Raw genomic sequence first — 13,105 nt, 5'->3', positions numbered from 1 at the left:
CCCCCCCCCCCCCCCGCCAAATTAGCATACAGGTAGAAATTAAAGAGAAAATCTCTACCTCTTATTTTTTTTATATCTTTTTAATAGCAACAGTATTATTGTGGGTGCCCTAGCATGAGCACCACAATTTAAATAGGATACTATTTTAAATAGGATATTGCTATAGGATTCAAAAATACCGTCATATTGTATCACAGTTTCCACTTAGCACTTCAAATTATGTGTGAAATAGTGGGAAAGACTTATAGCTGTTCTGACTTTCCCCTCTTTTTAAAAATTTCATATTAGGTTTTGTGGATTATTGCGGTGATCCCTGTAGGAATTTCACCCCAGCGTCCTTGCTGAACTTCCTAACTTGATGTGAGTTTGTCCCAGGCTGGGAAGGGGGTGCACAATGGTTACTTAAGTTATCAGACAGATCAGCCCTAAAGCCAATCCAATACGGCAGTTGTTTGCTCTGCATTGTCTTTCACTCTGATTTTCACACACGTTTCTAGAATGAGGTTAACTTAGTGAACACCAGTACAATCCTAAGCATCCTGAAAGCACAATATAATATGGGTGACTCCTGGCCAAGACTGAAACATGCTTCTTTCTAAGCCCTGTCAGAGACCAGATGGCCAGCAGTGAATGAGCCCAGGTCGGCTGTGAGACCACAGGGAAAGGGACGTTCTCCAGTGTTTTTATGTTATAGTAACACTCAGATCAAGTCTTCCTGTACCTAAAGCTGTACATGCAGGATTAACTTTAGTTACAAATGGATCCTTGGACAGTCATCTCTGTACTGGAATTTTGGAGGTTTATAAAGCCTCTCTGCATGCAAAGTGGGTGTCCAGTTCTGTCAAAACAGGTCTGACAAAAACAAGCAACTTTTGTTGCTCACTATGTTCAAGTAACTCAGCTAAGCTATTCTATTTAATTTCAACTAAATTTCATTATTTTATTTCACTTAAAATTCATTGTAAACCTAAGAAATACATAAGATAATGGTAATAAATTTAAAGTTTAGGAAACTAAGACATGGATTGACTTTCTGGAGCCAACAATTTACAGAGGTTGGGGGTTGAAGTCCAGTCTTACCCAAGAGAGCCTGTGTGGCTCGAGCAGCCTTGTATTAGAGAAAGAGAACACAAGCTTTAGAGTTAATCACAGCCCGGTTCAGCCTTCCCCTCACTCCCTCTGAGGCCTCGGCCTTGAGACCTCAACCACTCTGGTTCTTTGCTATCCCCACGGGTCACAGAGGAAACCAGTAAGAGCTCCTTCATTTTCCTCACAGTGCTTTTGGCAAAGATAGATGAGATAACCAAGAAGAAAAGAATTGGTAAATATCTCTGAAGTAGGCTCAGTTGTCAGCCCAGAAGATTGTTCATGTGAATGCTGAGGTAATTTCTAGGTAAGAAATTGACCTTGTTCACTGGGCCTGAAATAACTGAGTAAATGAGATATGACTTGATAGAATTTCATTTGCAGGGGTCAGGGTAAATTTGCCTAAAAACACACATATATCTTTATATGCAGCTGGCCCTTGAACAATGTGGGAATTAGGGATTCTGGCCCCTGCACAGCTGAGAATCGATGTGAAACATTTTTTAGTATTTACTTATTGAGAGAGAGAGAGAGTACACCCATACAAGCAGGGGAAGGGCAGAGAGAGAGGGAGAGAGAGTCCCAAGCTATGGGACTTGATACCATAAAACCTTGGGATCATGACCTAAGCCAAAATCAGGAGTCGGATGCTTAACCAACTGAGCCACTCAGGTGCCCTAAAGCTTAACTACTAATAGCCTACTGTTGATCAGAAGCCTTACAGATAATATGAACAGTTGATTAACACATATTTTGTATGTTATATGTATTATATACTGTATTTGTACAATAAAGGGAACTAGGGAAAGGCAAGTGGTATTAAGAAAATCATTAGGAAGGGGCACCTGGGTGGCTCTGAAGTCAGTTGGGTGGCTGACTTCAGTTCAGGTCATGATCTCACGATTCGTGGGTTCGAGCCCCGCATCGGGCTCTGTGCTGACAGCTAGCTCAGAGCCTGGAGCCTGTTTCAGATTCTGTGCCTTCTCTCTCTCTGACCCTCCCCTTCTCTGCTGTCTCTCTCTCTCTCTCAGAAATAAATAAAATGTTAGAAAATTTTTTAAACATTAAAAAAAAGAAAATCATTAGGAAGAGAAAATACATTTACTGTGCTGTACCATATTTATCCAAAAAGTCCATGTATAAGTGGACCCATGCAATTCAAACCCACATTGTTCAAGGGTCAAGTGTATATTAATTATATAAATATATTTTATTAAATACATATAAATATATTAGATACTCTGTTAAATACATAGAATATTAATATATATTTAAAACATCAGATGCTATCATAATAGAGTGCTATAGCTATTCATGAAATCTATTTCTCAGTTCAGCCTCTTGGATACATGATTGTGTCCTAAAGGGAAAGGTTTTAATTTAAAAACAGAAGACTTCTTTTACTTACCCCTGTGACACATCAGGGCACAATAAACATCACTCTACTGTCATGTAACAGGATGGATATGAAGCCACTTTCTTCATCCTGTCACATTGTACCACACAGCGTACGTACCAGGAGGGTTTAGGGTGGCCCCAGTGGAGAACTGCTTTGCTTAGGAGAAAACGAGGGAAAACTATGAGCTGCATATGGAGCAAGCCGGGATCTGGCAGGGTAGCTGCAGAGCACACCTGTGGTAACTACTGATGTCCGACAGTGGGCCCGTATGATACGTCTGGAGCACAAGTGCAGTATGGGTAGAAGCCATCATGGCACACTGCATGGTAGGCCCAGGAAGGGAAATAGTTGTGCCTACAAAAGAAACACAGATGGGCTGCATTGCCTGACTGAGCATTACGGGGGTGCCTGGGGCAACACTGTGGCTAGCAAGAGAGTAAAGCCTATGGGACTGCCAGAAACACTTGGAGAAGACTGTGTCAGAAGCTAGGGTTTCTGGATAAGGACGTGGGCACCAGAGCTAAGTCATCTGTGTGACACCTGCAAGGTGATTTATGAATTAGAAATTATTATTATTACTGCATTCCTATAGTGTTCTGTAGGTAAGGAGCAATCAGAATTTCACTTTGGTCCTGATGTGATATGAGAAATCATCATTTTTTGGATAAAGATATTTCTTTAATTCTTCTGGGCCTTCATTAGGATATATTTGGGGGACAAGTTGATAATTGATGTAGGTCCTATCTGATAGGGTTTTTCTGAGCTCAGCCACCTAACTTTAGTATCAGAAACACCCAGTTTGCTTGTTACAAACATGCCCTTATCTGAGACCAACTGAATCAAGCTGTGAACTTTTTTTTTTTTTTGCCTTTTTCTTCAGAGTAATTTTCATGGACACCAAGGTTTGAGAACTATTGCTTTACTTTCTCAGTGAGAAGATAAATCCCCTAGCTGAAAGAGTGACAACTAGGGGAGAAGTAGAGGTCTTGCAGAGACTGGTAAAAGTTTGAAGTATCCTCTGTAAGGAACAGTGGATAAATCATCAGGGATACATAAAAACATGGCAGAGCAGCCCTGGTCTCAGCTGAAACTTCACACCTTACATGTATGATGACAACAATCCTTGTGATTGTTCACAAACGGTCTTCATGGTTATCATGTATTTATTGGGGGTATGGTGTGGCAACCATTTGGTAAATATGAGTACTGATATAAAAGAAGATACAGAAAAGGATATAATAGTTTCTATGAGCAGCGTGCCCATGAAGAGGTGTTAAAAATGATTAAAGAAGACAATTGAGGTGATATAAACCTTATTTAATACTTCATGAAGCATACAGTCTCAGAGAACTACAAAATGGGGTGGGGGAAAGAAGATTTTATAGGATGAATAAATAACAAGGAAGAGACAAATGGAAAATATCTTGATTGGCTGGAGGCACAGGGTCAATGTTGTTTAAGGTGAGAGACCCAGAGTTGGCTCAACCTTTGGGGGCCTACCTGGATATACTGAATTTCTGGTCAAGCAGGACCCTTATAAGGACACAAATATTATTTAAGTTTTGGTTTTCTGACATAATATCATGGGAAGAAGCACCTCCTTCAGGGATCTAAAAATGTATTTAAATAGAGGCACAGTCACGTCTTAAAAGAGGCCCCAACATGCTGACCTCCGGTTGACAGCTAGGTCTCTAGTTGTTGATGCTTCCCTACTCACATTGATACTATAGTTCTTGAGGAGCAAGAAAAATGCAACCTTTAGTCATCATCAAACTGTCAGAACCAGAGAGAATGGAAGTGTTGGAGTCTAAGGAAGATGCAAGCAATTTCTGCTTCTAATCATCAGCAAGATGCGGGAGGGTATTGCATCTCACAGTAGAGTGCAGCAGAGGGCTTATATACAGAGCAAGTTGCAGAAAATAGGCATTTTGCTCATCCAAATAAAAATCCAACTGAAGCCTGGAGGAAAGCACTCTGAATCATCTTTAGAATCCAAAGAATGGAGTTGAGGATTGAGTGACTAAATGCAAAAGCCAAAGATAAGGCCAAGGAGATTCTAAAGGTGGCAGTGAGATATTGATCAACCTAGTCTAGGAGATAGAGAAAATCAAGTAAATCATCTTGAAGAATCAGTAGTTTACAGCCAGTGGATTATAGTCAACTGATGGAGATTGGCTGACACCCTCAAGAAGCTGAAACTAGAGAGGTTTTTCTGTTCTCTCTCTCTCTCCCCTCTCTGTTTGTCCTTCTCTGTCTACATGCTGTCCTGACTTACACTATGTTTCTGTTATTGGTCTATGGGTGATGACTTCAATGTGAATTTTAATTGCTAAATGTTTGTTTGGGGAAGTAATTTTTATTTGGAAAATGCTCTCACACAAGAGAATCAGAGCCTAGATTATAAGCTCTTGTAGAAGTTGCATTTGTTCCTGGGCTTTAGTTATTTCTAAATGTTGAGGTGCTTTGCTCTTTCTCGTGTGACTGAATAGCTCCCTAGAACTTTGGGTCTTTGTGTGACACATGAGACTCAGAATTGGATTTCTCCAGCTGTGGAGGTGCTGAAGGAGCTACATTACTTATAGAAGACAACTCCATGCAACAACTGCTAATGAAGCTGAACAAGGAACGGCACTTCAGCTGAGGGTGTGACTGGGGCTGACATGGCTAGGATGGATGAATCAGAAGAAGGAGCAGAGGATAGTATTGTTGATATTTTGAAACTTTAATTTCTGTGTGAGGCCAATGAAGGAAAGATATGTTTTGTTTAAAATTTAAGTTTCATGTGATACACTAACTGATGTAACTGTTTGGTCAGTTTATTTGGACATCCTGATTCAGCTTTCTTTGAGATGGAACCTAGAATGGAACATAAGATCTTGGTATTCTCTACAAGTTGATGGAATGCTCTGATGCATTTTGGGAGAGTCTGGGTATCAAATGAAAGAAGTATTTACAAAGGGCCTTGAGGGGTTGGAGAAGAAAAGTGAGGACTGTCTACATTGGACCCTACAATGGACAGGGAATAGGTATCTTCACACTTCCTTAAGTCCATAAGTAGTCCAGCCATAAGTTCATTTATGGAGCAGAACTGACAAATATTTGGGGTCAAAACTGTACCATGAGGGAAAAAATTGTTGCCATCTTAATAAAACTATTTGTTTGCTTGAAAAATAAAAATGATACAATAAAGTATTGAAAACCTCATTGGGGAGGGAAAACAGACATATAAATGGCATTAACAACGACACAAGACAATATTGAATTAAAAGATAAACTGGATGGGATTGGGCATGTTCAGGGTGGTATTAGACATGAGTTAAAAGATCAATTGAATAATCAGGCATAAATTTTCAAATAAGAAACCAGAGACTTGAAAAAGAGGCATTCGGTGCCTTTAAAATATGGTAAGATTTGTAGGAGATCATTCAAGTCAAGAAAAGATATCATCATATAAACAGTTTATACTACCCTATGTATGCAATACCATTTCCAGCACTGTGAAAAGTTCATATAGGAACAAGATACCTTATTGGTTCCCAAAGACATTACAATCTAACAAATAGAGCCTAGACTGGCCATGGCAAGTTCTTCAAGTGGTAAAAAGCACAAAGAAGGGAAAATTTTGAAGATGCTACTGGAAATAATGTTGGGTATAATAATAAATAAATAAATAATGGTATGCTTAGTTTTAAGACTTAGTAACAGTGTTGTATTCAGGCAACATGAAAAGAATAGTCAGTAATTGAGTCTTAACAGCAGTGGCCTATAAAATTCAAGAACCAATACCCATTTCAGGTGTGAATTGCTTTCTTTAGTTCCAAAAAAAATTTAACCACTTTTAATTTAATGAGATCTGCACTGCACTTAGCAGCATAAATAAGACACATCTGTATATATTCGAATTAGTAATAATTTTATGCTGATGCCTTTGAGAGGTTGATAGGGAAGAGAAAACTGCTACCCACACCGCACTACACCCTTTTACAAAGTAGATGTGTACTACAGAGAGCTGGGGAGCCAGGTTTAGATGTTGTTAACAATCTTCCTGAGGAGTGACATGTTGAAGATGGCATTTGAGAAACTGTATTCAGCAAAATAAAATATACAATATTAATATATAAGCAGGTTACCTTAGAGGAATGGCAAACCTTCCTTTAGCAAATGGTAGAACCCGAGAAGATGCAACAGAATGACTCCTTTGGACTGGAACAGGGAAGAGAGGAATGTAGGAAAGAATTAGAGTCATTGCCACCAAGGAAGCTATTCAGGGAGCCACACGTAGATACAAGGGATCTGTGGGAGGGGACACTACATGGGACAAGCAGAGGCTCCCCTGTTCAGTTAGAACCTGACCTTGAGCACCAGTGAGATTTGAAAGATGGTGAGCAAGGCAAAAATACTGCACAGACAAAAATCATTTTAAAAAAAAAAGAGAGAAAAAAGGGCACCTGGGTGGCTCAGTCAGCTGAGGGTCCCACTTTGGCCATGATCTCGTGGTTCGTGGGTTCATGTCCCACATCGGGCTCTGTGCTGACAGCTCAGAGCCTGGAGTCTGCTTCGGATTCTGTGTCTCCCTCTGTCTCTGACCCTCCCCTGCTCATGCTGCCTCTCTTTCTCTCAGAAATAAATAAAAACATTTAAAAAAGATTCTTCTCTTCAAAAAAGAGAAAGAAAAGAAGGGAAAGGGAGGATAAAGGAAGGGAAGAGAGCACTAAAAACCCCTGACAAAGAGGCCAAGTGGGAGCCCAGCCTGGTGCCTTCAAGTGTCAAAGAGCCCGAGATTTCCAGGCTGCCACAATCCACTGGTTCTATGGTTGAGCCCCAAAGGAAGGGCTTGGCTTGAATTTTCATATAGGTGAAAATAATACATATATTTAACCACTAGAATACTCTCAGTGCATCAAGATGCTATGAGACATTTTTGAAGAAAGAATGACAGCGGGAGGGGATTAATTATACAAAGAAAAAAATAGTATCTCTTGCCCCAGGCTCAATGCAGGCCATACAGTCTTTGATGGAAAAGATAGAATCGGTTTCACTATTTAAATCGCTATTTCTCTGGGGCGCCTGGGTGGCTTAGTCGGTTAAGCGTCCGACTTTCGCTCAGGTCATGATCTCGCGGTTCGTGGGTTCGGGCCCCGCGTCGGGCTCTGTGCTGACTGCCAGCTCAGAACCCGGAGCCTGTTTCAGAGTCTGTGACTCCCTCTCTCTCTGACCCTCCCCTGCTCACGCTGTCTCTCTCTCTCTCTCTCTCCTAGAAATAAATAAAAAAAATTTTAAAAAATCGCTATTTCTCAATTTTTTGAAAAGTTGAAGCATATAGTTGATGTTTCAAAAGTTATGTGTGCTTATTTTGCAATTCTACAGTATTAATACACTGTAGATATGTTATTTCCTAATTTTCTCCCATTGAAAGTTTTTTTTAAATGTTTATTTATTTTTGAGAGAAGCAGGGAGGGGCAAACACAGAGGGAGACACAGAATCCCAAGCAGGCTCCAGGCTCTGATCCGTCAGCCACAGAGCCTGATACGGGGCTTACACACGTGAACTGTGAGACCATGACCTGAACCAAAGGTGGGCACTTAACTGCCTGAACCACCCAGATGCTCCTCCTGTTAAAACTTCTTAATGGAAAATTTATATACATGTTTATATGATCTATATGACAAGAATACTTACAAAATGTGACATTCAGATTTAGTCCACTTGTATTGAAATCTTCCTGTGAACCAGACAGTGTGTTATGTGTTAGCATAACACACTTAGATTATCCTTTTATTATTGCTGTGAAGTGTTTTTTAAAAAGCTTATATTTTGAAAATATGTGAGGATTGCCTTTGACAAGGCACTTCACAATTCAGTAGTTTAAAGAGGAACATATTCAAATATAAGAAAAATTTCAACTCTTATATGAAAAAGCAGAGGCATTTGCCTTGAGTGTGTTCTTACAGGAGTGAGGCATTTATAGCTAAAGACATTTTCACAATAAAAATTGGTGCCATTGGATATTGTATGAATACATTGTCATTAAAAATTAACTTTGATTACCAGTCTTAATTTTCTGAACTTCTTTATGGCTCCTAATATATTAGTGCATATGCTTTTATGTGTGTATTATTTTCACCTTTGGACGGTATCAATGAGAAATACTAGCTTATCAACAATTTTATTTTTCATACTGGTACCTCAAGTAGGATCACTGAAATATCCTTTACACTGTGTGCATGCAAACCTTGTTTCCATTGTAAATCACTACTGTAGCAGTTTCTGTCACAAATACTTGTGCATATATGTAAATCTATGTCAGGTTTTACAGACCTTCTAAAAGCCTACATGAAACTTGGAAAATTATTTGTAGAAGGTATTTTTTCCTTCAGTATTATCTGTATTTTCCAAATAACTGGAAGGCATTTAAAATTGCTCTATGAAAGAAAATGCTTTTATTGAAAAAATTTTGGATTCATAGGAAGTTGGAAGATATAGTACAGAGAGGTCTGGGGTTTTCTTTACCCAGTTTTCCTCAGTGGTTACATTTTACATAACTATAGCCCAATGTCAAAACCTAGAAGTTGACATTGATCCACTATGTGTGTTTACAGTTCTAGGCACTGTTCTGGGCACATTTTATCACACATGTAGATTATGTAATCACTGCATTCTAGATATAGAAAAATTTTTATCACTACAAAGATCTCCCTTGTGCTATTCCCCTTTGGCTGTCTCCTACCATCCATAACTCCTGGGAATTGCTAATCTATTCTGCATGTCTATAATACTTTAATTTCAAGAATACCATATAGATGAATCATAGAATATATGACCTTTTAAGACTGGAGTTTTTCACTCAGCATAATCCCCTGTGGACCATGCAAGCTGTTGCTTGTATCAATGTTTTTGACCCTTTTATTGTGGAACAGCACCCCATAGTGTGGATGTGCCTTAGTCCGTCTGACCATTCACTACTGCGGAAACTTTTAGGTGTTTCCAGTTTGGGACTGACACAAGCAAAGCTGCTATAGAATGTTTGTATACAGGTTTTTGAGATTTTTTAAAAAAATAAATCACCTTTCAGAGCTGAGACAGGAGAGGTAAATAAATTGTCCAGTGCACTGAGCAATTTTCCAAATCCAGATATTGTTAGTTTGTCCCCTGTGCTATTTCCATGATCCCATGTTAACAGAGATCAAACTGTTCTGCAGACAGTGGAGAAAGGTAATGAACATACATTTGAATATTCTTGGAAAAAATATGGGTTTTAGAATAACATCTGCTCCGAATAATGATTATTTTTAGCATCATGGATACACACTGAGTCACTCATTTATTTACAAAAATTACTGTTTGAGTACCCAGGCCCTGTGCTGAGTGCTGGAGTAAAATGCCTTCCTCACGAGGGCTTTTACAAAATACTACATTTGTTGCATAGAGGTAGCTAGCTCTATATTTGCTGCTTTTAAGAGTTTCAAATTTTATTTTACTATTTAACAGTTTCAAATTATAGTTGGAAAATATGTATTCAGAATTAAGGTGGCTGCTATAATATTATTTAAATATGTAGTCTTAACTTTGCTGAAAGATTTGGGCTAATATATTTTGCTTTATCGTTGGAAAGCAATTGCTGAGCATGCACAAGTACACAATCTATTTTTGCAGAGTGTGCAGTTCAGTACTCCTTTCAAAGAACGGTGAGGTTCAGATAGATTTTTATTTGTAGCTTGTTCACAAATTAATGATTTCTTCTGCTTATTCTGTGTCCCTTTCCTCCAATAGCATAAAAAATTAATCAACCGACCACAAAGTACCAAAAGACTTTCTACAGATCCTATAGGTAAGAAATCTTTGCTCTGTTCTCATTATACTGATACTATTTTTCCTTTTTATACTTTATATATATGTGAATCATTATATAAAAAAGTATAGAGGAAGTGACTTTGCAATTAAACAATCATAGAAAACAAATCAATGAGTTTCCCTTTGGAAGTCATGTACATATAAACCAAACATTCTCAACTGTGGGTGGTAATTAAAATTGTTAACATCTATAAGAAATATGAATGCTGCTAAGTATTATTTTACAAAGAAACCTAGTAATTGCTTCATTTGGTAAATAAAAACCTACAGTTTGTTCGGAAATGTTGTCTATTAAATTGTGAATCAGAATGGGGTCACTTCAACTCTACAGTTGAGGCCAGTAGATTTTAAATAGAGGTGTGTTGGTATGAAACCACAAAAAGGAAAGAAACATCTAGGAGTTGATTATGGTTATGCGTAATTCACTAACATAACAGTGATAAAGACTTCAGGGTAGAATTTGACACTTTTATTCTGCTTTAGGGTTTGAAACAATTCATTTTATAATGTTAACCATCACTAAAGCAATACGTTAGTGGCCTTCAAAAGATATCAATGAGTATGTTTTCACTACTGTGTGAGGCTCACCGCCAATGGCATAGCATCCCATTCAGGGGTTACCTTTGTGGACTTGTACAGAAAACGTGCAGGCTTTGCTGAATTACATTAAAAGTGAGGATGGGCATAAACCTTAGTGTTACGTACCATCTCAGAGGCAATGAAAACTGTTTTCAAAGAAAAAGCAGATGATGTAGCAGAAGCAAAACTAAACATACCAAAGTCCAAACCAAGAAAACCTAACAAAAGATCGAAAAAAGCAAGAGTGGTAGATGAAAGCCTGGCAAGTTTAATAGTGTTGTTAATATTTGAAGAATTTGATGCCCACTTTCCTATGCATGCTAGGAAGTCCAGGGATGTGACAGTGTGCAGTCTCTCAAAACCAAGCTGCTGCAGGAGGAGTGGCAGTAGATGAGGTTAGAAGTTCAGACAATAGGAGGAAGCCACATGACACTCACTTATTAACAAGGAACGAGTAAAATCAGATTAGATTTTGAAACCATCAAATGGAGGTTGATGGAAGACTAAGGAGGGGCCAAAGCTGGTAGCAGGGATGTGAGTTAGACTCCTGGTTCCTGAAATATTCCAGAAAAGAGAGGTGAGGCATGACTGAGATTGTCAGTAAGGCTGGTCAGGAGGGGAAATATCTGAGCTATATTTAGAGTTAGGATATGGGTGTGGGGGTTAAGAAATAGGCATTGAGAAATTTGAATAATGTTACATGTTTTAGCTTACTCAGTTGAGTGGTCATATTAACTAAGAAGTGCATAGAGTGAAAGGAAGGATCACATATAGACAGAAAAAGGCCAGTGGTGATTGTGACTTTAGAAATATGGAGCTTGGATTGACTGTAATATATACTGGTAAAAATAATTACGTGGTGAATAGTACAAATGCTATACCAGGATTTAGGGAAACAAAGCCAAAGATGAAGATATACCAGGGCTGGGATATTTCACATTAGAGGAAATGGTTATGAAAGTAAATGTTGATGAATTCATTCAGGGGAGAAGACAGAAAAGCAAAGGCCAGATAGAGGAAGTAGTAATTCAGCAGAAGCAGGAGGCAGAGAGTCAACAAAAAGGAAAGAGAAAGAGGGGTGGAGAACCAGGGCAGGCCACAGAACCAGGGGAAGAAGTGAAATGGTTTCTGGAAATCAGAGAAGACACAGACAGAATCATTTTCTGTGAGATGTAGTTTAGGAGGACACTAGGAAGATCAAAAAGAAAGGATTCCAGAGTTTTCACAGATGGCATATAACCCCTAAAGCAAGGGCTTAAAGAGTGCGCTGAAGTGATCAATACATGGTATCAAGTTTACATTAGGCATAATAATATTTCATAGCTGTAGGGGAAAGGAGAAAACCCAGTAGCTTGAATCAGCAGGGGAAGCAAAGAAAGGAGAGGCTTGAAGCCTGGAAAGAAAGTGTGGTGAGGAGGAGATCAAAGGACCAGGTGTGAAGGGAAATCACTTGATGAAAACACTGGGTTGGGGGGAAGCATGGACTCTGGCAAGCATGGAGGAGTGGGATTTTGTAAGAAAGTGATTTTCAAATGAAAGTGAGGTTTATGAGAACTCAGGTCAAATGGCTTTGGGTAAATCAGAAGAAACAGACATCTACTGAGTGAAACAGGGTGAGTGAGATTTGGGCTTAAGGACGCTAGACAAGTTTTTTAATGGGTTTGTTAGCTGCTATGATGGCTTGAATGGTGTACAAAGCCCAGGGTTAGCTGATGACAGGAAGCATCGTTTCATGCCCCTGGCCATCTCAGTAGCTGAGTGCTAGATGAGTAAAGCAGGATTGGAGATCAATAAATTGAGCACGATGAAAGCTACAAAGGACATCAGATTGTAAGGTGGATGCGAGACCATCGTTGACGTGCACAGCTGCTCATGAGGAGTATTTCTAACAGTACAGAGGTACGTGTAACCCAGGAGAGATGAGTGATGGGCACTGAAGGACTCGCTGTTTGAGTGGCAGGAGCAGGAAGTGTATTAAGCAAGAGCAAAGGAACAGAAGCTGTGGCAGCTTAGAAGGTAGTGGTCAGCAGTAATATGGAGAAGCCGAGGTCATAGAGATGGATGAAACAGGAGGATTGGCCATGAGTGTCAGTTTCCAATGTGGGGTCACAGCACAGGTCACTGATGCTGACAAGGTTAAGGAACCATGTGGTTGGAGGTGTGACCGATTATCAACAGGGTTACGGATG

General features: G+C 39.2%; 1 protein-coding gene across 1 annotated transcript in view; it reads left to right on the top strand.

The window, feature by feature from the left end:
- Positions 1 to 13,105, top strand: part of DTHD1 (death domain containing 1) — a 68,135-nt gene that overhangs the window by 53,094 nt on the left and 1,936 nt on the right. The window contains exon 9 of the mRNA XM_077758865.1: positions 10,257 to 10,314. Coding sequence (XP_077614991.1) covers positions 10,257 to 10,314 — 58 coding nt within the window. The remainder of the gene's footprint in view (positions 1 to 10,256; positions 10,315 to 13,105) is intronic.

This window comes from Crocuta crocuta, unplaced genomic scaffold, assembly GCF_008692635.1.
Source record: "Crocuta crocuta isolate KB4526 unplaced genomic scaffold, BGI_CrCroc_1.0 scaffold223, whole genome shotgun sequence".
NCBI lineage: Eukaryota > Metazoa > Chordata > Mammalia > Carnivora > Hyaenidae > Crocuta > Crocuta crocuta.
The sequence above is the reverse complement of the archived record's forward strand: the minus strand, read 5'-3'. Positions and strand labels throughout refer to the sequence as shown.